Source organism: Phycodurus eques, chromosome 2, assembly GCF_024500275.1.
Source record: "Phycodurus eques isolate BA_2022a chromosome 2, UOR_Pequ_1.1, whole genome shotgun sequence".
Classification (NCBI taxonomy): Eukaryota; Metazoa; Chordata; class Actinopteri; order Syngnathiformes; family Syngnathidae; genus Phycodurus; species Phycodurus eques.
The window spans coordinates 10,108,669-10,135,950 of record NC_084526.1 but is presented as its reverse complement, the minus strand read 5'-3'; the positions used below and the strand labels follow the sequence as shown (position 1 = coordinate 10,135,950).

Here is a 27,282-nt window from a genome sequence, read left to right as displayed (position 1 = left end):
AGACAGTGTCAATCAAAACTGTTCTCCTTGTAAAGGCAGAATTTCGGATTCAGTTCTTTGATTGGAGCTTGAATAAACACAGTACACTATGTGTTCATGTGCTTTTACTAGTGTGTTAATTTGATTGTTTGTCTTCAATGTTTAAAAGTTTTCTTAATTTCTTTGTGCAGGACACCTGGGAGGCAACTTCTGTTTACATTCCCAGCATTCATCCACATGTTCAGCATCATTGCTTGCATATTGACTTTGGCCAAGTGATTATCCAGTTACGCAGGGTTTTGAAATGTAGGCCTTATTAATTTGTTCTGAATTAATTAACTCGATCACGTTGGGTCGTGGATGCACATTGATGCGATTCATTTAAATGTAATGAAAGACAGAACATTGCACAGCTGCCCTGCCACGAACAGATTTGGAGGTTTTTGCCAAGTTTGTGCCTGGAGGACCACAAAGCAGCATAGAAAGGAAAAGGAGACATTTGCAGCGTGGATAGGTGAGTCTCACATGGTTAACATTGCAGCTTTCTTTGATTACAATGGAAGCTTTCCAGTTCGACAGCTGTGTTGAGCTGTGTCCCTGTAGATTGTATTTCATGGTTAGGGTTTGACACATTTAACAATGACTTTCAAGCTTGTATACATATATCTGTGTGCGCACTCGTGTGAAGTTTATCTATAAGCAATTGGATGGATGTTTCTTTTGCTCAGACAGAGTGAGTAATTTAGGTTGACAGACAGAAGTAAAATCAAGGTTTGTGGAGATATGTGTTTCTTTCTCTACAGTGTGAGACATTAAAAAAATCCACTAAATGAATGCAATTTATGTCAACTTTAACTATTCACACATCTGATTTATTAATGGGAGGTGAGATGTTGAGATTGGGTGAATTGGGTGTAAGGGAGGTGAGAAAACCTTTTGGCTTAGGGGTCACATTGACTTTATTGTTGATCACCCTTTTTTTGCAATTATATGAAAGTCTGGTCTTAGATTTTTTTGTGGCAACTCTCAGAACAGTTCTGAGGTCTTCATCACTTAACTGGAATCTGTGGGGCGTTTTGTTGGCGGTCATCACACTAAAAGTCTGTTTACACACATACTGTACATGGGACCAAACATGATAAGCCTACCCAGTTTCAGCTGTTTTAGAGCATTTTGACTTGACCGATTTTTCAAAACCCACAGAATATAATGTTCTGTGAAAATAGATGCACCGAAAATTTCTAAATTTTTCAGTTTTTTAGTAACCAGCTGCAGATCATGGCTTGGTTTCACTAAAAACTGACCAAAAAGTGAAGAAAAGGACCTTTTTTTGTGAAAAGAAACATGTCAAGCAGAACACTGACTTTGATGCTAATATGTGTTTCTTTTGTGACAACTCATTCTGATAAACAACAAAAACAATGCTGAGAAAGGACTTTCAATGGCAAAAAACATATTTATATACAGATATACAACTAAGAAACACGCCGCGAGCGATGCTGACTTACCGCATGGTGTGAGTAAGGCCTTGTTATATGGCATTCACTCCATGAACTGCGTCATCCTTTCTCACAATCCTGACACACACTTTCTACTAACCCAAACTGTTTTTATACTATATACGTATTCTTTGTTTGACTGTCAGGTGCCTAAACTTGTCCGACTTCCAACGTGACCTTTCCCTCCCTCGTAATTGACGTGACAAGCTGAGACTTACCCACAATCTTTTTCTTCAACTCAAAAGCTTCGCTGATCCAAAGTGGTACAACGCTGCCGTCAACTGGGATTAATAGAGTTCGAGTAGTATACAAAACTGAATTTCACAGACAAGCTGGGCGAGACCCTCTTCCAAGCCTACCCTTTGAAAAACTTTCCTGACAAACACAGTATATTCGGAGGCAGTAGGCGGTTGGATACCAGTTGATGAATAACGGCAGAGAATGAGTTAATCTGTGTGATTAAAAATTAAAAGATGAGGGTTAGTTTTCCATTTTTGCATTTACAAGTTGTTAGCGTAATTAGCATGTGTGATGGGAAATTGACGGCTGGTGTATTCCTTTAAAACCACAACGGTTTCTTGGCAAATAAGATATACAATCTTTGACTGGACTACACTGAGAAAGTATTTAGTTGTTCGTTCATAAACCTTCTGCACTTACGGTAGACTTTTCTTTTCTTTGGCCCAGTCATTGTTGCAGTTCAAAGCAGTTGCGGAGTAGTAACAGAGTAGCCCAGTCTCCGCAAACTCAAGTCAATGTATCGCTGCGCCTAATGTGCCACCTGTTGGACCGGCAGGCACGAGAGGAGAAGGGCAAATGAATGCACTGCAATTCATGATATGAATTGATTTATCCAATTCTGGACCAATCTTCAGCGGGCCGGATTAAAAAGAGGAACGAGCCAGATGTGACCCGCAGGCAATAGTTTGCCCACCCCTGTTTGAAGAAATAGGCCAAGTCGATGTTAAGGAACCATGTTATTGAGAGCGCGCAAGGACATATTTAAAAACAAAACAAAACAGTGAAATTACCTAACATCAAGCCTAAAAACTGAAACTTTACTGGAGGGTGGCATGGTGACAGAGTTCTGCTTCACAACAAGGAGGTCCTTGTTATGCTTGTTTGTTCTCCCCATGCCTGCGTGAGTTCTTAGCAGGTGTTCTGGAGTTTTCTCCCGCAACTACTCTACATGTAAATCTAATATTCCAGTCAGCTCCATTTACCAAGGGGCTGACGACAACAAGCTTTGGATTTGTCCCCTGGTTCTACATGGTTGCCGCCTACTACCTTAACCTTTACCTTTGCTTTACTGTCTCTGTGAGCAAGATTAAGAATAATGTACCATACATACACTGAGTTTCTTCTTACACTCTGTGTTATTGGTCTATAATGAATAATCTTTTTATACTCTTTACCATTATTTTTGACCACAATGACCTAGTAAAATAGGAAAGTTTTTGTCGTCACTCACTGGAATCTCAGGTGGGAACAAGTCATTGCTTTGCAAGTCACAAGTCTTTGCGCTAAAGTCCCGAATCAAGTCGCAAGTCCTAAACGATATTTGTTTACCGTAATGTATGTGTATATTATATACTGCATTTATATATTTATTAGTTTATTGTCCCTTCAAAACCAATTGATAGTAGGGTTTCACTTTCATTCATTCATTTCATCCTCACGAGGGTTGCGGACGTGCTGGAGCCTATTCCAGCTATCTTCGGGCGAGAGGCGGGTTACACCCTGAACTGATCGCCAGCCAATCGCAGGGCACATATAAACAAACAAAGTCTATCGAAACAATCAAGTATGAAGGATAAAATATATTTTTGGTTGGTTAAAGAACAGAATACACAAGATAAAATAAGACATTCACTTAATGATTAACGACCAATTGGTTTCCTCTTTTAGATCATCAGTATTTTTCTTAAATTCACATTGTACATATAACAGGAAACTGCATTTTCTTGTCTCCAAACTTTCTTGTGAGGCAATTTCAAACACAACTATAAATAGATTTCAGTTTAAACTTGGTATTTCTTGTGAGTATCAAAAACATAAGGCATGAAATTAAACAAGAGGAACACAAGTTTGTCATGTTGTTATAAAGGTACAATATTATCCAACTGTGGTATCTCAGTTGGAACACTAGGGGGTACTATGTAAAATATTACGTCCAAAGAGGCAAAGAAAAGGACACGAATAAAAATGTAGTTTCATCTTGAATAAATGCTCGATGTGTGCCGATCGATTAGTAAATAAAGTGAATAAAAAAAGAAATACAGTACAAGACTGATTCTTGAAAACACTACACTGACTAAACCAGACTGTTATAGAAAGGAAGCCCAGACAGCGCATGGCCGACCCGTCGTGTAACTATTTGCGTGATCGTGCACAAAGCTAGCTGCTAATGCTAACATAAACATGCATACGTGACATCAAACCGCGCGATTCCCACAATGCAATGTGGATTTTATTTTTTCCAATAGTCAACGTCCTTATTACGTTAACTGTCGTCGTTTCTGTACATGTTAACAATGGCTCTTGCAATGTGTACCTTTACTTAGCTGTCACCTTTATTGTTGATGTATGTTGTATTGAATGGTTGTTTGTTTCTATGTGCCCTGCGATTGACTGGCGACCGGGTCAGGGTGTACCCCACCTCTCGCTTCAAGATAGCTGGGATAGGCTCCAGGACGCCCGCGACCCTAGTGAGGATAAGCGGCACAGATAATGGATGGATGGATGAATGTTTTTTTTTTTTAAATGAAATAATCACTTTAGGTAGTGTGAAAGAATGACCTCTTGCCAAACTCCTCTACTAAGGTCTGCCCAACAGGGTGTGGACTGTTGAAAGATAATGAGAAATAGCACCACATTAGTAATAATGAGGTTGGACACGTCAAAATTCTCACATCCTAGCATAATTCTGACATTGATTATGTAATCCTACAATAACACAGTGTGTTGTACATACAGTTACAAATAAAGAAAGCTATGTTGTGTTGGTTTTTCAGTGCTGGGTCAAAGTATTTTCAAGTCACTGCTGTTCAAGTCCAAGTTGAGTTGCAAGTCTTTTAACATATTGTGGAGTCAAAAGTCATAAAATTTATGACTCGGGTCTACACCTCTGCTTGAAGCTGTAAAGATGACTGATGACTAATATGCATGCCATGCCAATAGTATTATGTAATACTACACGCGTGTGGCATACTCTTCATTGGTGTATTATGTATGTGTCAACAAAGACGCTCCAAAGTAAGAAAATTGACTCCGCTGTATACTGTAACGCTGTGACGTGCGGTGAAGTTCATGATTGGTGAGGCACTGACTAGTCATGTGACCTCTGGAGCTCTATGAAGGTCAACTGAACACTGCCACATGCTGATTGTGGCACCGTACATAACAGACTCCACTGTGCACATTTAGTGGCTTTTCTGTTCGATAAGAAAGACTAAATGTTACACACTTTAATTAAATATATTAGACAGTCTGTTAAATGTCAGTAAGTGCAGTACATGTGTGATAAAACGTATATTAACGTCGGATTCTGATTCTGATTATTGGCGGTGTAATGAGGAAACACCAATGTCTCTTGTGTGAAGCCACGGACCAATCACAGCCTGCCTGAATGGAAGTGTTCGTGGTCTCTTGAAGCATCATGGGAGCGATGACTCAACGTGACTCGTAGCTGCGCTTCCTATGCATTTGAACAGGAAATATGGAAATTCAGCTATTTTAATGATGACATCATTTAAATTATTGGATTGAAAAAGAAAATCATTGCAAAGCACAGACTATAGAACTAAAATGGAACAATTTAATGTAATCATAAGGTTTTTTTTTTTTTACTATTCACAGGCAGTGGAAAGGAAAGACCACCAGGGGGCAGTAAGGCCTCTGCCTCACTTGCCTACCCTGACCGCACGTCGCTGCTGTAACGGTTTCTTAAATGTACACTTGCTAAAGAAGCATTACAAGCACTACATTGTTGTGTTACACAGTTGTGGTTTTGGCTGTAATATATTCGCACCTGCCCATATTGGACACTTAACTTGCATGTTCAGACTACGTAATTAGCAGGAAAAGGTTATTATTTTCAAAACTTACAGACATTTTCAAAAGTTACAGGTCACAAAACTCAGTTTTGGATTGACGAACCATTGGCCATAATTAAATAATTTTTTTAGCTGCTTTGGATTTAACACGTTCTTGTTTAGGTGGACCATTAGTTTTGGTGATTACTATAAATGTTTAGTTTTGCCAAGAGTGACGGTGTTTGGCTTGTACCCAATTCTCACATTCACAACATTTTAATGTCCCACACACATTAGCTATGGAAAAGAGCCAGTGTTGGGCTTTGGGCCAGGCTCCATTTTGTTCCTATTAATTTATTTTATGAACCAATGTCCTATGCAGACCAGGACACTTTCCACACGTAGACAGATGTTTTCAAAAATGTATATTTTTATATATCTTATATGGATTTTGGCCTTTTGCCCACACATAAACAGATTTATGTCCATAAAAACAGAGTTTTTGGAAAACTCCAGACTTTCCAAAAATCCTTTTTTCAGCATTTGTGTAGACAATTTAAATGTTCAGCATTATCGAATGCAATGGTTCTCAAAGTGTGGTGCGAGTACCAGTAGTGGTGCATGGGCTCCTCGTGGTATGTGAAAGAGTCACTGAATTAAATACATGTATACAATACATGTATGATGTGCATTGAGACATTAAAAGGAAGCTGAAAATGAAGCAGCCTGTTTACACTTAAAAAAAAAAAGAACGGTAGTTTTTTGTTTGTTTGTTTGCTTGAATGCACTATGCATTTTTTACTTTTTAGATTTTACAGTTCAGTTTTATTTAATTTTTGAGTACAAAACATTTGCATTTAAAATTAGTACTTTCACTTTACTTTCCTGAAGTACAATTTTATTGAACTTTAATGACCATTACAATTTTAATTAAACCATTTTAAGTATTTTTCTTTTTTTGCACATTTAAGCACAATGTTAATTTTCAGACTGCACATAATGTTGCAGTGGCTTATAATAATAAATATTCCTTTTAGGAATAAAACGGCGGCACGGTGGACGATTGGTTAGAGCGTCAGCCTCACAGTTCTGAGGACCCGGGTTCAATCCCCGGCCCCGCCTGTGTGGAGTTTGCATGTTCTCCCCGTGCCCTGCGTGGGTTTTCTCCGGGCACTCCGGTTTCCTCCCACATCCCAAAAACATGCATGAATTGGAGACTCTAAATTGCCCGTAGGCATGACTGTGAGTGCGAATGGTTGTTTGTTTCTATGTGCCCTGCGATTGGCTGGCAACCAGTTCGGGGTGTAACCCGCCTCCTGCCCGATGATAGCTGGGATAGGCTCCAGCACGCCCGCGACCCTAGTGAGGAGAAGCGGCTCAGAAAATGGATGGATGGTTGGAATAAAACGCACAGTGGGCGACTGGTTAGCACATCTGCCTCACAGTTCTGGGGACCGTGGTTCAAATCCCGGCCCCGCCTTTGTGGAGTTTGCATGTTCTCCCCATGCCTGCGTAGGTTGGGCACTCCGGTTTCCTCCCACATCCCAAAAACATGCATGGTAGGTTAATTGACAACTCTAAATTGCCCGTAGGTGTGAATGTGAGTGCGAATGGTCAGGGTGTACCCGGCCTCCCGCCCGAAGATAGCTGGGATAGGCTCCAGCAGCCCGCGACCCTAGTGAGGATAAGCGGCTCAGAAAATGGATGGATGGATGGAATAAAACCTCTTTCTCACTTTTAGGGTCTTATTCTCTTGTGTAAGTCAGAAGAGGAGCATAGCTGCGTGCATTTCTTGCTGTGCACATTCTCCCTTCCACTCAATTTTGTTATTCTATGCACCCACAAGCCAGGTACGCACCCTTGGTGGAGCAAAACTCTAAAATGTGGGCGCTCTCTGTCAAAACTGTCCCTGTGTGGTTGCTGTGCGCATTTTCTTGTGGACTTAAGCACTTTTTCTCTTCCGCACTCTAGAGGCTGTAGTAAGTACAGCGCCCCATGAAGATGAAACATCACATTGCACGTTTTGAGCCAGTTAGACTTGAGCCAGACTCGTGCTGACGGTACAGGAAACACCTAGCTCATAATGCGCACCGATCGCCCAACGGCTGTAATGGTTGAAGGTCGACATAATGTATCATATCAAATGGCAAAAAATATCGGCACCAGCAGACTGTTTTTCACCTGCCAGGAGCCTTCCTGCTTAAAATATGTTGCTGCAGTCTTGGAGTCTTTTTTTTTAAAGTGCATCTTTCCCACTACATTCATTGTATTTTTGTATTTAAACTGTACTATGTTTTCCAAATGAATTTCTAGGACATTCACAAGTCCAAGGAAAACTTCAATGAGGCACGCCTCTTCTGTGGCTGCGCACAAATTTACAGGTTATGTACAGTGGTTATGTCAGAAGTCTGGATGGGAGAAGGTGTGCAAGCCAGGCATGTAAAATAAAAAAAAATTAAAATAAAAAAAATTGAGACATGATGACCTTAACGAACACTTAAACCTACTATGTTAATGTATTTTTAATCTTTGTCATTTACTTGATCAAATGTTGGCAGACCTCAGACCTAATTTATTTAAATGCTATTTCAAAATGTAACATGTCTAATGACATTTTCAGCTTATCTGTGCTGATTTCATTTTCATAGAATTTCATGACAGTTTTGAGAGCGTATATATTCCTATTCATATTCATTTCATATTCCTTGGATTGGCTGGCAACCACTCCAAGATGCACCCCGCCTCTTGCCCGAAGTCAGCTGGGGTAGGCTCCAGCAGACCCACGACCCTAATGAGGATAAGTGGTATAGAAAATGGATGGATGAATGATGTGCATCTAGTAATGGAGGTCAAAAAATACATGACTCACTTGAGGTTGTTTTTTCTTTTGAGTGGCCAAAATGTGCTTGAAAGTGTTTTTCCCTGAGAGGTAAGAACATATAAGTTGTTAAAAATATCTGTGTAAGTGTGGACATAGCATTAAATGCCACCATCAGATACCGGTACATGAAAACCAACACATTTAGGGACTTTTTCAAAAAATATATATTTTTAAGTATTTTAAATATGGTTGTCTGCGACATGCACACGTACACATACATAAGACCGTGTTAGCTCACAGATGCATGTTATGCAACCTACAATATTTGTTTGTCATATTCCAGTGTTTGATGAAGTTCAGGAGATGTTTAGTATGTAAAGTCCAATACGCCTGTATCGACAAAACAAACAGGTCTGTGCTAAAAAAAAGGAAGAAGAGATTTATCAAATACATCAGCCTGAAGCACAAAAAGAGCATTGGCTTTGAGCCATGAGTATGACTACCCACATACCTTTGCTACTGCCAAGCACAATGGAATTTTCGAAAGAATATTTAGAACTCTGTTGTCACATTTGAACTGTTCTCTTCACCACTGAATCATGACTGACTGAATTAAACTGTACCGGGGTTTTAAACTAATTCCTATGAAAGCAGATCTTTCGATACAGCGACGAAATAAATGCTTTGCATCCTGGTCGATGATGGAGCTTAATTTCAACATGCTGTTGCCTGAGTTCACACAGCTTTGTTCTTGTGAGATTTCCATACACTGTTGCACGCAAACATTTCCGTAACCCAAAAAGTGTGATGAAACCCCATACTGTATGTTAAAGATGACATTGAATATATGGCAAGTTTTTTTTTATTATGAGCTTATGACAGATCATAAATCCCTCCAAAATAGTTAAGATTCACCAGGGCTTTGCTCTCGATAAATGTACCTTAAAAATAGTGTCAGCACAAAACTAACAACAGTCTATATTTGGAACAAATTGTCTTTCTATTTTTTACCTTATTTTTTTTTTGGGGGGGGGGGGGGGGTGAAGCTCAATGTATTTAAATTGTTTAATAATGATTTAATAAAATAATGTATGTGTTATAAACCTTTAAGAAATGAGTTCAAGGAGTTTTAAATAAAGTAAAAATTGATATCAGTCAACTCTGACGTTTTACCATACCTGAATTCTTGGTTGGTGACTAAAACATCCTTACATAGTTTTAATCATAAAAGTTCTTCATCCCTGTATCAGTCACTTTATTTGTGAATCACTTGGCACATTTCTAGCTACTCACAATGGATGAACATTTACTGTAAATATATCAAGTGGTCCTAAAATCCAAACCAGCTGGACTGAGAAAATACAGATGTTGAGGTTGAAATGTTTCAAAAATAATTACTATGGCATTCAGGGGTACACACTGTTGTTACCGTGCGATTAATTTGCGTTAAGATTATGAAAAAAAAAAAAGAAGGAAAAATGTCTCCCTTGTTGCAGGTCCCCAGACCAAAAACCATTACCAGGGAGGAAAACTGGCCAATGTGTCTGAAAGGGGTTGCCTAAACTAGGATTGTCAAAGCAATGCAGCAATTTATTATTATTATTAATAATATTCATGCGGTATGAATGAAAATAAGTATTTCTTTTCATTACAAGAAGAAAATAAGTATTTATTTTAATTCATACAGCATAAAAAAATTGAAGTACATTTAAAAAATAAAGCACTAAACCAACAAATCAATGTAATAAAACCATGATCCGTTTGTAGACCTTCATATTATTTATTTGCATTGAGCTTTTAGGAATTTGCACTGGATAAGAAGGAAGTCTCACATGATCTCAAGTGGTGATTTTTTATTTTTTTAACATTTAACACCTCGTGAAAAAAGCTCTTGACAATGAACTGTGTTCGTTTGATTCAGTGCTTGTTTGAATATAAGTAGAATGCACTGCTCTGTTTGTTAAGGACACCAGGGAATCACAGGGCTCTAAACCACTTTTCATATACGTCAAGTGTAGAGTGTGGCACTTAACTCCTAAACCTTGAAGCACAGCTTCCACACTGATCTGTGATCTTGTGTACTTTTCCAATTCCCTTTGTACAGTATCTCAGTGGGTCACGCAGACTAGACTTGAGGCAAAATACCTGTACCTGTATTTTTTTCTGAGAATAACCCATGTTGTTACATAGAGTACTTACAATATCGTTCTTGTAAAATTGAATTTGCCTAGGGCTAATGTGGCCTACATTTCATAGCCTTCTGTCTAGTCTACAACAGAAAATGTACAGTAATTGTCCCGAAAAACGAGGTGTCTTCAAAGTGGTAAATACGGCACGGTGGACGACTGGTTAGAGCGTCAGGCTCACAGTTCTGAGGAGTGGGATTCAATCCCCGGCCCCGCCTGTGTGGAGTTGGATGGATGGATGTTTTTTTCCCCCCACTGATTCCATATTAATACTCTTATCTCTGAAGCTGTGACAGCTTGCTTGTCATGTCACATGATTTCATGTTGTCTCATTCTGGGAGGAGCGTTCGACTTCATTCTCCTAAATGACTGTGGAGAAAATGTATAATCAGTTAATCGATGAATTGTTGTTTTTGATTATTATTTCTATAGGGACTGGAGAATTCTGAACTCCTGAAATTCTGGTTTAGTTCCAGTGTTGTATTGAGCAGCAGCGTCTCTGCTGGTTGCAGCCAAGTAGTGCACGGCATTTTACACCCACGACCAATACCACACAATCAAACCAATCCTTAATAATGAATTAATTATTTTCCATATCCCTAGTCCCAGTCACAAAGGTTCTGTGTTAGCAAATGGACATTTAAAAGTGGAGAAACATTTATTCAATACCTCTTACTCCCATTTTTGTGTGTCTTGCCCAGCTGGTCTTAAAATATCCCAAAATGAACAGTAGCCTTGTCAATGATTTATAATGCCCTGTATACAGATTACAAGTTTGTACATGAATCCCCGCCAGTTGAATTTCTTCATCTACAATTTAATCTAGTTCACTGCTTAATTAGGTTAAATTTTTTAAGTGTTTCAGTATGTTCAATATATTTTATCTGCTAACTCCCTTACAATTTTTTTTTCACTGTCTCTAAGTCAGTTGTCTCCAACAAGCACATTCCGTCCATCCATTCACTCTTGTGTAGTGTCACTGATAAACTACTAGTTCCCCTAGATAGACCTTAAAAAATGGACCACATTTTCAGAATGACACGTTAAAACAAACACTTTCACCCTAGGGACATATATCTACTCTGTAAGTGTTCTTGGCAAGAAAGCACCGATTGCTTTGTAAGACTTGAGCAGAGAGGTTATATTTGCTCGGTGCTCTTTTTTTTAGTTTGTGACTGACAAAAATGTATTGTCTGGTATTAAGAAGTGTCACTGCGAAGTGTCATTGAAAACAAAAACTGATTCAATGGCTCCATTTGTCATTAAATTTTGTATAGTAACATGAAATTAAGGTGGAACATTAAAACCGTAGTTTCCTCGAGGCATGTTCCTGTGTAAAATGATTACATTTGTAAGCCTGGATAAGCTTTTGCTGCTTTTCTTGGTTGATATCCATCAGTGGATTGCAATACAGTACTGTATTATACTGTCTGCTGGAATTACTGAAAGTTACTATGAATTCATATGAAGAATTGTCCGGCCCTGCAGTGCAATTCCTCAGTGTAAACGTAAAAATGGTTACAAGTTTTATGTTTCATCTTGGCGCTGCAATCTTTAGAGGCAAGTTTTGATAACATTGGTTGCTAGATTACTCTAATCTTGTGTGTTTGTGTCTGTTTTGCTCCTTCTCCTCTCACTATTCCTCTTTGTTTAACCACAAAACACTAAATATGACTAAAATGCAGTAATGCAGAAAGCTGAGGCGCTGTGCCGTGCTGTGACGTCACAGACGTGTGATGTGTACTTACTTACTCAGAGAAGCCACAGTCACCGCCAGTCCAAATTTGAGATAAATGTTGTCATACTTCATAGTTTAGCTGATTTGAGTTTTGCATATCTTAAATATGTATTCACTGTGATGGCGAGGAGCTACGAGGAGAAGCTGCATGCACCTCTGGCTGAGCACCAATGAATAACTGATTTCCATGACATGTCTCAATAATAGTTTCAATAAGTAACTATTACTCAATAAGACTCAATAAACTCAATAAGAGTTTTTGTCAGCCCAAAGTTAATGGAATTGTATAGTGATTACTATAAAAAGATTTTTTGTTCAGCCAGTATTATGCTATTTAATTATGAATTATTGAAAATTGATTAATCAATTGAGAATTGTGAATGTCTGCCTTTGTGGGCCAGTTGCGTCTTTTTCCAGGTGTTTGAACTCCACGACTCACTTATTCTCCCTCAATTGTTAAAGCACCATTGATTCCAAAATGGGAATGTCTATTTTGAAGCACAGCCTCACCCTTCTGTCTAGTTATTCACCAGAACCCTGCACACTTCTTATACAAGATTTGCTACATCGTTCTTTTATATTTAGATGAAACACTGAGCTTCTGAGACTGTGGTAGATAAATTCTGATAAATAACTTTTTTTTGTATACATAAACTCCTTTTCTGAGAATATTTTTATGCAAAATGTTGGCATGTCTTGTAACATTTATGAGGTCAGAGGTCACTGATATTGGACCTGAGAGAGGGCCTTTACACAATCTCTTCTCTCGTTTATCCCAGTAGTGTCCGATGTGGTTGAGCCTATGAAGTTCTTCACACTTAACTCTTCCACGTATGCCTTTATGGACCTTATTTTAAATCAAAACAAGCAAGAATGTTTGTAAATTTGTAAGAATGGAATTGTTTAAAAAGTCCTGGTAAGATATGTAATGTTTATTCCAGTTAAAGTCCCTGTATAAAATAAATGTCTTCTAAATTTGACACAACTACAGAGAAGAATGTTAACAACCCTGCCACATTTTGAATGATTAAAAATACCGGCAAGTATATAAAATGATGCTTCAAAATCATATAAGTCTTTATCTGGACTCTTAGATGCTGAGGGCATGTCTGCTGAATGCGCTTGAAACCATGCCTCTGTCAACTAACTGTCAGTCAAACACCTTTACTAAGACCTGGAAAAATACATGCAACTTCGTCTAGCATCTTGTTTATGCCAAGATATAACTACACATTTGCACCGCAAAAATATATCCACTTAAAGCCTATATATATTTATATCCCATATATATCCCATCTAAAGCGAGCATGCCAGCGCAAAGTCTCCGTCCCCAAGCTGGCTGTCAGGTCGGACGTTTACCCCCCACCCCCCTCTCTCTCTCTTCCACCTTCTCTCTGTGACCTGCGCACACTCATGGCCAACAACGAGGTGCTCTAAAGCGGCTACGCCAGCGGACAGTCGGAAGAGAAGATACATTTTCGAGGTTTAGGTATTACTAGCTAGCTAACCACACGTAGCAATTGTGTCGGATAACCACTGATGCAAAAGAAGACGCTCAGAGCTGGAGATGTACCAGAAGATGCATTTGGGCAGTCAAGACAGATGGCTGCAGCAACAAAAAGCACACAGGCAAGCTAAAGATAACTCTCACGGAGCGGCTGTCTCATCGCATGAGCTGGATGACTGACTGGACAGCTGACCGACGGTTTCATCTGTCCCATATTTAAAAGCAAGCTTTTGAATGGATGTCAAATAGCTTCAGGATCAATGTGTAGTCCTGATTATGAGGCAGTGTGCAGTAGAACAAACGAAGAAGGTGAGAGAGAGAAATGACAAAGCCAAGATGGCCCATCTGTACGGGCGATTACTGCTCATTACCTGAGTGACAATTGTATGTGTGTGTTCGTGTGTGTGTGTATCATCATCATCATCATCATCAGCAGCCATTATCTATCCACTGCAGGATGAAGGCCTTTTCTTCACGTTTCCAACTACTACGACATTTTGCAATTTGTTGCCAGTGTATTCCGGTGTGTTTCATGATTTCATCTATCCATCTACTTTTAGGTATTCTCCGTGGTCACTTTGTGTCCAGTGGTGTCCAATTGATAGTTTCTGTGGTCCACCTTTTGTCAGCCTATTTCCATGTAAGGCTTTATATTTTTGAATGACTTAGGTAACTCGCGTCTGCTGTCTTATCCAACTGCATCGTTTCTTGTCGCGAATGCTTATTTTCAACATTTGGCGATCCATGTTCCTTAGGGTTACACGTAGTCTTTGTATAACTTTGGCATTCGTAGTCCAAGTTTCACTACCTTAAGTGAGGACTGGCAAAATACGTTGATCGAAAACTTTGTTTTTCAAGCAAATGGGAAGATTGTTCTTGAATATAACACTAAGCCTTCCATAAGCCTGCCAGGCAAGCTTTAAGCAGCGTTCAACTTCAGTGCTTATATTTCAATCCATTGTTACAAGTTGTCCTAAATAGATGTAGTTGGCGACGTCGTCTAGGACATAGTCCTCCATTTTGATATCTTTTTGTGGACAGTAACGATTGAACTTGGCCTTTGTTTTGCTTTTGTTCATTTTCAGACCTGAGCGACGGCTTTCTAACTCTAATTCCTGAATACGACGCTGTAGTTGTTCAGCATCGTAGGAGAATAAAATGATGTCGTCTGCAAAACAAAAATGGCTCAAATAAGCGCCGTTAATTTTTAGTCCTTCTTTTTCCCAATTGAGCTTTTTAAATATTTCTTCAAGGCGAGCTGTAAATAGCTTCAGAGACAGTGTGTCGCCTTGCCTGACCCCTTTTCCTAGACTTATTCGCACTCTTTCACCATCAATTCGTATTGAACCTGAAGAATCGTTGTATATTGATTGTAGAATGTTGATATAGGTCGGCCCTAGCCCTTGATTTACTGGCGCCTCCAATATCGAAGTGGTGGTGACTGAGTCAAACGCTTTTTCATAGTCGATGAAGGCTACACACAGAGAAATTTCGTACTCGTTGTGTCGTCGATTATTTGTTGAACTGTCTGTATGTGGCCCATTGTATTAAAACCGCTACGAAAACCCGCTTGTTCTATCGGCTGTACTTCACTGATTGATTTGATTCCAATTTGTTTGTCCAATATCTTTTCAATGACTTTATAAATCGTTGAGAGCAGGCTTATTGGGAGATAATTTCTTAGATCCATTCTATCGCCCAGCGTTTAAATAGTTTTACAAGGATTTTATTAAGTTCGTTCCCTCCTACTTTAAGCATTTCAACAGAAATTTAATCCAGACTACAAGCTTTTCCGGCTTTAAGTGAACTGATAGCATTTTCAAACTCTTCATTCAGGATACATGGAACTGGGTCTGCTTCTAGCTTTTCAGTAATCATTCGGTGAGGGTCACTGTATAGGTTGGTATAAAATTATTTAACTCGTACGATTTCTTGGCGGCTGTGAAGTATCGTTCTATCTTCCAAACCAAAAAATATTTTCTTGTGGTGAATTAATGCACGTTTTACGTTTTTTATTCTAAGTCCCGCTTCAAGCGTTTTCTGAACAAGCCGAACGTTGTAAGCTTTCTGTATTCTTCTCGTATCTTTTTCCGAATCGTCTTGCACAATTCAACATATTAAATTTTGTTGATAATGCTGCCCCTTTTCTTAATTTCTTGTCGCTTTTTCATTAAGTTGAGAGTAGCTTTAGATATTCTGAATGTTGTCGTCTTTCTCGTTGATGGCACTACTTTGTGTGCAGTTTGAACAGTCCCGTTTACAATTTCGTCGTGTGTTGACAGATCTGTGTCTTTCAGCATTAGAAGAGCTTTAAAGCGATTAGCCAAACGTATTTGAAACTTGTCACTTCTTTCTTGAGTTAAGTTTAATTTAGTAAGCTTGCTCTTTAGAAGTTTCTTTCGTTCAAGTTGGCAGTTGATTTGCACTTTGACCCGAACCAATCTGTGGTCACTTCCAATGTCAAATTTGTTTAGGGTGGTGTCATCCGGGCACGGTGGATGACTGGTTAGAGCGTCTGCCTCACAGTTCTGTGGACTGGGGTTCCATTCCCGGCTCCGCCTGTGTGGAGTTTGCATGTTCTCCCCGTGCCTGCCTGGGTTTTCTCCGGGTACTCCGGTTTCCTCCCACATCCCAAAAGACATGCGCGCTAGGTTCATTGAAGTCTCTAAGTTGCCCGTAGGTGTGAATGTGAGTGCGAATGGTTGTTTGTTTATATGTGCCCTGTGATCGGCTGGCAACCAGTTCAGGGTGTACCCCGCCTCCTGCCCGATGATAGCTGGGATGGGCTCCAGCACTCCCGCGACCCTTGTGAGGATAAGCGGCTCAGAATATGGATTGATAGATGGATGGTGCAATCCGTAAATACCCCTTTGTCGGTGGACAGGAAGTAATCTATGATGCTAGTGTTACCTTTGGGGCTTATCCATGTCCACTTTCTGTTCCATTTCTTGTTAAAGAACAAATTGATAAAGTATAAGCCTTCTTGTTCAGCAAATTCTATTAAGCGTTCTCCTCTTTCGTCTCTTGATCCCATTCCGTAGGATCCAATTGATTTCTCGGCTGAGTTGAGTCCAATCCTGGCGTTAAAGTCACCCATGACTATTCAAAATTTGTGCTTCGATTGGCAATAAAGACGGGATAAATCCTCGTAAAATGTTTCCACCTCATCGTCGGTGTGGCTGATGGTCGTCACATATATTTACATCAATTGAAGAGAGTAACGCTTTCTAATAGAGATGGTACATGTGGCGATTCTATCGGAAGCACTTTTGACGCTGGTAACGTAATTGGCGATACTTTTATTAATAATGAAATCAACTCCACCATTGCGTCCGCTTTCTGATCCTCTGTAATAAAATAAATAGCTATTATTGAGAGTCAACATAGCTTAATCTTTCCAACATATTTCACCAAGCCCAATTATATCCCATTTGATGGCTTTGAGCTCATGTTGTAGCTCTTCTAATCGAGAATCGTCCCTTAGCGTTCGCACTTTGAGCTTCCCAAAAATAAGATTTCGTGCGTTATGTCTTTTTTGCTTCTTTCTTGCTACTTCAAAAGCTTGTCCTTTGGTTTGACAAAAAAAATTTGTAGGAGTAACCGTATTCTGGTCTAGCGTAGCCAAGTCCGGCGTCCGTAAGCAGCCATAATTAACCCGGTGATTCTTAGCACCCTCTGCCTTAGCCAGAGGCTCTTTGGCCTCCGGGGAATGAGGGCTGTGTTTTTGTTGTACTGCCATGAAGAATATATGTGTGTGTGTGTGTGTGTCTTGGCCTACATTTAGTACACAGTTCATTGCTCTGATTTACTCCAAAGTAGAGGGAAAAAAATGCATTGATCGTGTAGTGGTGCATTTGCTTGACTTTGATGCAGGCAGTGTGGGTTCACTTCCCACTCAGTGACGGTGTGAATATGAGTTTGAATGGTTATCTGTCTGGGTGTGTGCCCTGCGACTGACTGGCGAACGGTTCAGGGTGTAGTCCGCCTTTCGTCTGAAGTCAGCTGGGATATGTTCCAGCACCCCGTAACCCTGAACAGGATAAGCAGTAGGATGGATGCATTGAATGTATGTACATACACTATATTGGTAAACTATATTGGTAAAAGTAAAAGTATTCCTTCACCTGCCTTGACTCATGTATGAATTTAAGTGACATCCTAGTCTTAATCCGTAGGGTTTGACATCGGTCGGTAGAGGGGGTTGTCCAGTGACCAAAGAGTTTCCGGTTCAAATCCCGGATCCAACTGTCCGCATGTCGAAATGTCTTTGGGCAAGACACTAATTTGCTCCCAGTGGGCCTGGCATCGCCTTGTATGGCAGCAGCTGCCCATTGGTGTATGAATGTGTGGGTGAATGGGTGAATGTGGGGCTTTGTAAAGTGCTTTGGGCACTGTGATGGTGTAGATAAAATGCTATGTAAGTTCAGTCCAGTTACCATTTAAACTCTTCTGGGAAGGTTTTCCACAAGGTTTAGGAATGGGTTTATGGGAATTTATGACCATTTTTCCAGAAGCTGATTTGTGAGGTTACACACCGATGTAGGACGAGAAGGCTTGGCTCTCAGTCTCCGCTCTAAATCTTCCAAAAGTGCTCTATGGGGTTGGGGTCAGGATTGTGCAGGCCTGTCAAATTCATCCACATCAAACTCTCTCATCCATGTCTTAATGAAACTTGATTTGTGTATAAATATGCTCCTGGAGGAAAGGGGAAACAAATCCCATAAACTCACTTTAAACTGTTACAGCTGCAAAGTGTAGACCAGCATCATATCAAACCATATGGATTTAGAATAGGTATCACATAAAATCATAAAAATCAAGGCAGGTGAGCGCATACTTTTGGCAATGTAGTGTATCTGGGATTAAAACCAATGTTCTACTTCTTTTTGGCTTAACGTGAAAATGAAGCATTCCTGTCTGAAAACAACTGCTGTCCCTAGTTTCCTTTTTGATTTTGAAAAATAAAAGCTCACAGAATTTCAGCACAGGCTCCAAAAGTATACATCACGCAACCGACTGAAGCAAACCCAATCCCATTTAATCCATGAAAACAACAGAAACATGGTATTACATAAATTCATGTTTGATGTTATGTTACTTTTTGTGATGTTTTTATTTCTCCCCCCATTTGTCCCAGTGTGAAAAATAACTCGTGTTTAAATGGTACAGGAGCATTTCTCTTGTTCTCTGAAGGCAGGACTCTTTAGCTGTAATTAAGAATGAAGTGGCAATAATTCAACAGTTAAATAAAATCTTCCAATAACTTTGTAAGGGATACAAAAAGCCTGCTTGAATTGGGCAATGACCTTATACTAGGTTGACAGCTATTTCAAATGATTGTGTTAATTAGTTTAATTAAGATGAATGTAGAATCCCGCCGAGTAAAAGCTCTTTTGTACTTGTTAAATACAAATGTAATGTTACGTTGTGCCTCTGTTGTGGCACAGCATCACCCTTTGGGTGGCATTATTGCAAGTAAAACAACTAAAAGGTAAAAATTGATTTCCTCTGGATATTGCACTTGAGAATAATATTATACACAAGATTGCATACGTACACAATTGCTTGACATTTCTCTTTATTGCTTGTTAAAGTTTTAAACTATTACGCACATTGATCCAGAAATGGTTTATTCAGTTTTAGAAACATTTACTGCAATTTATATGTATAATTAATTGTATACTGTACATTATAAACTGTACAACTGAACAAAATGATTTAAGACATTGTGTCTGCCATCCTCATCACATACGTCACTCCCCTTCATCCTGCCCTTTGTCAGTTTCCCCCTTTTCGTCTCTTAACTCTATTTCAATTTGTTTTTTTTTGTTTGTTGCTTTCCACAAGATCTTTTTCTTTCTTTCTTTGTCTGTCCCTTTTGACCTTGCTTTGAGGCCAAATCATTATTTTTTTCCACTGTTCTCTTTTCGTAGACCTCTATGTTACTTTTGGATTGATGACTTTGATTTTTGTCTTTGTCCCCGTATGTACTTTTTTAGAGGTTGCCTTTGTCACCCATTGGCTAACTCTAAGTGATCAATTCATAGTGTTTGATTATCATTATTCTCACCGCTTTTATTCTATTAGCTTTTAAATTATGTTTTTGTTAAAATTCTAATTTCCCTTTGTATTTTTCAGATTATTTTTTTGTCTTTCAGCAAAGAGTGAGATGAAATAATGTGTATTGTTCCTTTCCTGTATTTTATTTGTTGTTGGCCCTCATTGATACATACACATTTACATGTCTTCCCAAACAATGACGTAATATAGTTCAGGTGTCAAATTGGTTAAATGCAAATAGATATAGATCACTTATGTAGCATATACTCTATAGCAGCATAGAACGGTGAAATCTTCGTCAGCAGCACCCCCCAAAGACAACTGGATTTCCAGCGTAAAGATATACCTCAACTTGATCACCCGTTGTTTTTGAAAAATGGGGAGAATTTACCAAACTTTACCAAACTCAACTCACTTTACAATAAGCAGCAGTTTGGCACATGGTGAACACAATAAAAGCTTGACAGTGTTTTGGGGGACTCCCAATTGAAGTTTAAGCGACACATGAAACAAAGAATTACATGTTGTGTATTCAAAGCATAACTTTACCTTGGGAAAATCTGCTTGTTTAATGCTAACAAACAATGCCATAGACGGGCTACTCAATAGCATCAATGTCTCTGTGCTCTCACCCTTTATGCAATGGCTATTTTAACAAAAATGGTGCCGCAACACGTTGACATACAATATAACAACACTAACATGTACATATATTTTTATTCCCTGTGAAAAATGACTAATATTACTGCAGCTTACTGAGCAGTTATGACCGTCACCATGTTTATCCCTAGTATACTGCCTCATCGTGTCTAAGGTGCGCACACCAGAAGGAACCACACGATGATTTAATTGTGATGCACAGACTAATATTTTTTTCAATATTGTAATTAATTATGCTATTGAATGTTTTTTAAAGTACAATTCTACAGACTGCTATTTTTCTTTCTTTTTCAAGCTTTTTTTGGGGGGTGAGGCTGGACTGGATTAATGGTATTTTCATTCATTTCAATGGGGGAAAATTATTTGCAATACATTTGTATTTCAGTTACAAGTATGGTCATGGAAGAAATTCAACTTGTAAATCAAGGCACCACTGTAATTGCAGTTTCATGCAATGCAATACTACCAGTGTTTTACTTGATGACTGTAACACAAGCACTGTGTTAAAGATTAAATGTATTCTAAAAAAATTATTTAGGTTACTACATCTATTTCAGAATATTATATATATTATATAGAATCACTCCAACTGTATCTTTACTATACATTTATGATGAGCGGACTTATCCCCACCTCCTTCTAAATGGTTACACTAATCTTTTAAGTGAAAACAATCTCAATCAATCAGTCACACAGTTTCGACTTACAAGAATAGTAGCAATGATTACAACTTACTGTTGATCTGCAGAGGTAATTTGACTTCCAAATACTTGAAGTGAACCACATCTGGGCACCGTTCCTCAAATTTGCAGGTGCTGATACACCACTACCTTTTACCCAACAATATATTTTATATAAAAGAACGTCGATAGGTACACTGTGTAATCAAATAAAATAATATAAATATATAACCCATTCAGGCACGATGGCCGACTGGTTAGAGCGTCTACTTCACAGTTCTGAGGACCGGGGTTCAATCCCCGGCCCCGCCTCTGTGGAGTTTGCTTGTTCTCCCCGTGCCTGCGTGGGTTTACTCCGGGCACTCCGGTTTCCTCCCGCATCCCAAAAACATGCATGGTAGGTTAATTGAAGACTCTAAATTGCCCCTAGGTGTGAATGTGAGTGTGAATGGTTGTTTGTTTCTATGTGCCCTGCGATTGGTTGGCAACCAGTTCAGGGTGTACCCCGCCTCCTACCCGAAGACAGCTGGGATAGGCTCCAGCACTCCCGCGACCCTTGTGAGGATAAGCGGCTCACAAAATGGATGGATGGATATAACCCATTCAATACTGAGCATTTATTTGCTTTATGACAGCAATTTTGCACTCATCACCTGATAATGCAAGGCAAGTGTACATAATTTGTCTACATGCACAACAATGCAGGTTGTGAATTTTATGGAAAATGTAATGAGATCTAACATGGGGAATCTACAGGGAAACAATACAGAGGAAAAAACACAACAAACAAAGGACAGACGATCATTGACAGGAAACTGACTTGTGATATGAGGTTGGGAGTGAAAATGGGGTGACAATGCCTATAGCTGGGATTCTTGTTCGCGTTAGTTTAAAATCTGCACTAATCTGTTAGTAAGTCACTACTTTTAGTAGTGACTTACGTGTGTTGACCAATTCAGGCAGGTGGGTCGACCTTACAGGGGGTTGGCAAGAGCGCTCACGAGAAATGGTTTGAAGAAAAAGGAAAGAAAAAGAAAAAAGACGTACTTCAAGTGCAGGCTGGCCGGAGCGCTGGCATGGGCAATGCTTGCTACGCGGTTAGGGAAAAGCTGGCACCGCAATTACTTCCCAACGGATTCTCGTCCGTAAACTGCCCCACACCCAAAAGGGTAGCTTCGGGGAGTTGGCAGGTGCTTCCTGCGGTCCACGCTTGGTAGCGCAGCAGGGAAGTTCGGTGTCTCCCAGCCTCCGTCACCTCGTGGTGAGAGGTGGGGGCTCCCTGGCTGGGCCAGACCTTTGGCAGGTGGAACAACGAGAGAGTGAGAGAGCAAGTGAGAGAGAGCGAGACAAAGGAGCTTCGGCATTTTATCCACTTCAGAGAGTGAGGCCGGCCCCTTTTGACCAAACGGAAGGCAGACCGTGCCTCTAGAATCACATTTCATTTTAGGATAATTTGTGGTTTAAAACCAGTGGAATGAAATATTAATTATTGGATTTAAGATAATGAGACCATTTTCCAACTTGGCACTGTCACGCCTCTTTAATTCCTGTAACGAATGTTTCAAGTGTATGTGATTGTTGGGAACGCTAATATTTGCAATGTGGCATTCGTGTTGTGGGGCGGGTAAAACATTTCATCCGGTTCAGTTGACAACAGATTTGACATCAGACATTCAAATTTTCAGAAATACAGTCACGAGTGGCGTTCATGTAAAGTTCTTAAAATATTAGATCACATTCAAGTCCAGTGAAGGCTGTGATTAGTTAATCCGGGTTTGCAGTGAGTTTCCGCCACCTGTGGGTGTCGCTCGTGTCCCGTCCATTGTCCCAGCCCAGATGTGTAGGTGTCACGGAACACAGCAGGAAGGAGAAGTCTTTGTTGTTGAGGCTCTCCCGACTGGCTGGTGGTGGAAGCTAATTAATTTAGCGTTCTGGTGCGAAACCAGTTGTCTTTGTCTCAGCTTTGATGCTCCTTGGCTTGTAATTCACTTAGCGTCCGCGTTCGAAAAGATATGTCTGTGTATCCGCTTTGATGCTTAGGCCATACTTGATTTAGATGTCTTTTGTGTATACAGACTGACTCCACGGGGCAGCCGAGGAAGGTACGCGGAACAGCACAAGACTGGGGGTGCTGGTATCGTCTTTAATGGCGTGTCCGTTACACCAGTTTCAATGCAGTTTCTATGTACATTGCTTTTATTTGTTTGTGTTATCTAACCTTCCTGTTACCTTTGAATGCTTTCCATGCAAAAATTCCCTTCATAATAGTTTGAATCCCAAGCCCAAATAGTTTATACTGCACTTCAACGTTTTCAAATTGTATTTTACCAGGTGATCCTGCTGTGTTGAAAATAATTTCAACATTTTCCTCTGTGTTTTGTAGGTTGTCGGGGTTCATGCTGCCTTCTCCTATAGTCAGCACTGGCTCTATATTGGCCTTGTGGTTTACCACCGATTTTGCCGTCAGTGCACAAGGCTTCAAAGCTGTCTACGAAGGTAAGATCATGTTTGAACTGTGCGTGAGTATGGTCTGGTTGTTCAATCACCCCGGGCCTCATGTACAAAGACTTGCATGGATTTCCTCCTAAAAAATGGCGTACGCTCAAATCCAGAAAACGTCGTACGCACAAAAATATTCAGATGTATGAAACTCTGCATACTCATGAATCCAAGCACATTTCCGTCGTACATTCCAATCAATGTGGAAATGAGCGCACATGTTGGAGTAGCCGACTTCTCCCTGTCCACGCCCACATTTGAATATGCAAATCATATTTAAATGAACCTGCAGCGCGTGTGCGGCTGTCAATGCTGTGGAGACCGAATAGCGCGCACACGCTGAACTAAAAAAGAAATGGTCAGACATTAAGGTGGATGTGAAGCGGAGGACAGCTGCCCACTGCCAAAGTGTGGCCAAAAAAAGGCGGAAGAACCGGCGCGGAGGGCCTCACCCCGTTCGAGGAGAGAATCGCTGCGATCATGGGTGACGCTGCTCTCTCAGGGGTGATGGGAGGACGTGGCTGACTATGATCACCTCACAAGCTTAATAGCATGTATTTTTAGAACTCATTACAAATGTGTTCATACAGTAACCTACACTCAGCCCTGTGAGATAAAGGTTCATGCGTAAGTGTTGTATGTGTGGTATTTGTAATAAATCTTTTGAATTCAAATAGAAGCACATTAGCATATCAAAGAGGATATCAAAAATGTTGACTCCTTTTTGATTACTCAATTTATTATTTCAATACACAGGAGAGGACACGCACACTGACAAAAAATCATGTGGTTTTTTTTTAGGAGAAGAGGGGTAAATTATGTCACTTTAAACACATTTTAATCATGTGCAACCGATGCACATGTTCAAATGAAGTAAATTCAAAGGACTCTTTTCAGTGCATGTGCTAGAGTCACAAAGCGATTGGGAGGGCAATAGGCGGCATAAATGATCGCCTCGATCAATTAATAGGTGTCCTCACAAATATCATTGGTTCATTAAATACACTGGTTAACAAATGAATTCTCAGTCCTTGCCTCAATTGCATTGTTGAAATCAAATGTTGCCGGGCATGAATTGTTCATCAGTGCTAATTATTCATGTGTCTCTGGTGTGCAGATTTATGAGAACAGTTTCCCAGCATCACCTCTTAAGTGGCAAAGCAAAGCACCAAAGGCTGCAATAATGCACCGCACATTTCCACCGTCATGTCACTCTCGATACAGCTGAACTTTGCCGTGAAAAAGAACGGACGCCACGTTTTTGTGCGTAAGCACCTTTTGTACATGAGGCCCCCGGTTATTGATCCAACTGGGTTGCGAAATTTGTCTGGTTATCGGACATGGGAACCAAATATCACCTACAAATAATACCATAATAAATGTGGTGGCCACAACATTTGGTACAATTGCACAATATACAGTGGTGCCTTGAGATATGTTAATTTGTTTCGTGACCATGCTCATAACTCAAAGCATTCACATCTCAAATCATCTTCCTTCACTGAAATGAATGGAAATGCTATTTATCCATTCCAGGCCCAATCAGAAGCAGCATCATCTTTATTGACCAAGTATGTTAAACACACCAGGAATTTGTCTCCGGTAGTTGGAGCCACTCTAGTACGACAAAACCCATCCACTGTGACAAAATATACATTTAGGACATAAAAACACACGTACGGAGAGTCATTGAGCCATAAAAGGATACCAGTAATGTACTAATGCTGATACAATGACAACTGTGCAAATGATGCAGCCGTCAAGCAATTTAAAGCAATTTAAATCGATAATCTGATACATTTGACAATTGTATAACAGAGTGACGAAGCTACTACAATGTGTACAGTAATAATGTCATGTAATAGTGTCCCAACATAGATGTGCAAAATTGACAACATGTCAGAATGAAATTGTTAGTTAGTAAGAAGTTAATGGAAAGAGGGAATAAGCTAGCAGAATGTCCGTTGGTATTAGTGTGCATTGTTTGATAGCACTGAGCAGGGCTTGTGACTGCGACCAAAATGGTCGGATATGCGACCCTTTTTTCAGTGTGTGTGAGTAAAGCTTTCATGTGGTCGCACTTCTGCGAGTGCATGTTTCAATGATCCCTTGACACAGTCTCACTATACAAGACATGGCGGTTGAAAGTCCCCGTCTTTTTCACCATTTTAGTCAAAATCCTTCACCTGCACGCTCTCCTTTCTGAAGAAAGAGCACCTTCTCGTTATTATGATTTATGATGATAATAATGCAGAGTTTAGATTCCCAATGAGTTTTAATATTGTGGTTGTAATATGCATCAGTGTTTAACTGGACCACATTGTAACACAGTTTGTGATGTTGGTAATATTTTAATATTTTATTTTTTTATTATTTTATATATATTCTATTTTATTTTATTTTAACTTGTACTGTTCAAGCGGCATGGTGGACGACTGGTTGGAGCGTCTGCCTCACAGTTCTGAGGACCGGGGTTCAATCCCCGGCCCCGCCTGTGTGGAGTTTGCATGTTCTCCCCGTGCCTGTGTGGGTTTTCTCCGGGCACTCCGGTTTCCTCCCACATCCCAAAAACATGCATGCTAGGTTAATTGACGACTCTAAATTGCCCGTAGGTGTGAATTTGAGTGCGAATGGTTGTTTCTTTGTATTTGCCCTGCGATTGGCTGACAACCAGTTCAGGGTGTACCCCGCCTCCTGCCCGATGTTAGCTGGGATAGGCTCCAGCACGCCCGCGACCCTAGTGAGGAGAAGGGGCTCGGAAAATGGATGGATTGTACTGCTCAGCTGCTTGGTCGTGCAGTATGGTGGATCTGCATGCCTTTTCATGCCAGAACAGTTTTACTGTGCTACATGAGAGTTTGATGTACTCCCTCTGTTGTTATTTGTTGTTTTGAGATTAATGTTTATTAGAAATGCAGGCGGACAGAACAAGGTGTGAGCGGAGACAGACAGAGAGAGAAAAGAGAAAACTGAGTAAAAACAACAGACAACAATAACAATATCACAACAGTACAAGAATGACATTACCTAGTTTTATTTTTATTTTTTAATCCATATGTGGACTGGGAAAAAGCAGTGTTACACCCCGTGAGAAAGGGACACAACAAGCAACAAAATAGGACTCCATGGGACCAGATAATGAGCCAGGCAGTGTTCCCGGTGTATGGTGGGTGCCCCCCCCTACGCCATGCCATGCCATGAGCCTAGTAGTGACTACCCACCTCACACCCTATTACTAGGATCACCAGGCAACCTTTGTGCCCCCAGTTCAACACCACTGCAATTTACTGGATATTTAAGAATATCATTTAGGAATCCTCCTGTGTTTGCCTGGGGAAAAAGGGCAAGAAATACAGTATGTACACTGCATATGGCATTGGTGTCAGTCTTTAGAACAGACAAATCAGAGGGCAGCATCTTGTGTGTTGAATAGGCCATATTTTTCCCAGGTGGAGGATGCAAGTGAAGCCTGGGCTCTGTTGGTGATTTATGAGAAAAGCTGCCCTTGTTAATGGTTCTGTGTGGGCGACTCACAGCTCGCTGCTGCTGTCTTGGTCTCCCCAGTATCAGTTGGAGCTTGTGTGAGTGTTTACACAGTGTAAATGTAAGGCTATCTGTT

The 27,282-nt window shown here is 40.1% G+C and overlaps 1 protein-coding gene across 2 annotated transcripts in view; it reads left to right on the top strand.

The window, feature by feature from the left end:
- LOC133396537 (CUB and sushi domain-containing protein 1-like) overlaps positions 1-27,282 on the top strand; it is a 620,476-nt gene that overhangs the window by 251,777 nt on the left and 341,417 nt on the right. For both annotated transcript variants that reach the window (XM_061666524.1, XM_061666517.1), the window contains exon 4: positions 23,548-23,660. In XM_061666524.1, coding sequence (XP_061522508.1) covers positions 23,548-23,660 — 113 coding nt within the window. The remainder of the gene's footprint in view (positions 1-23,547; positions 23,661-27,282) is intronic.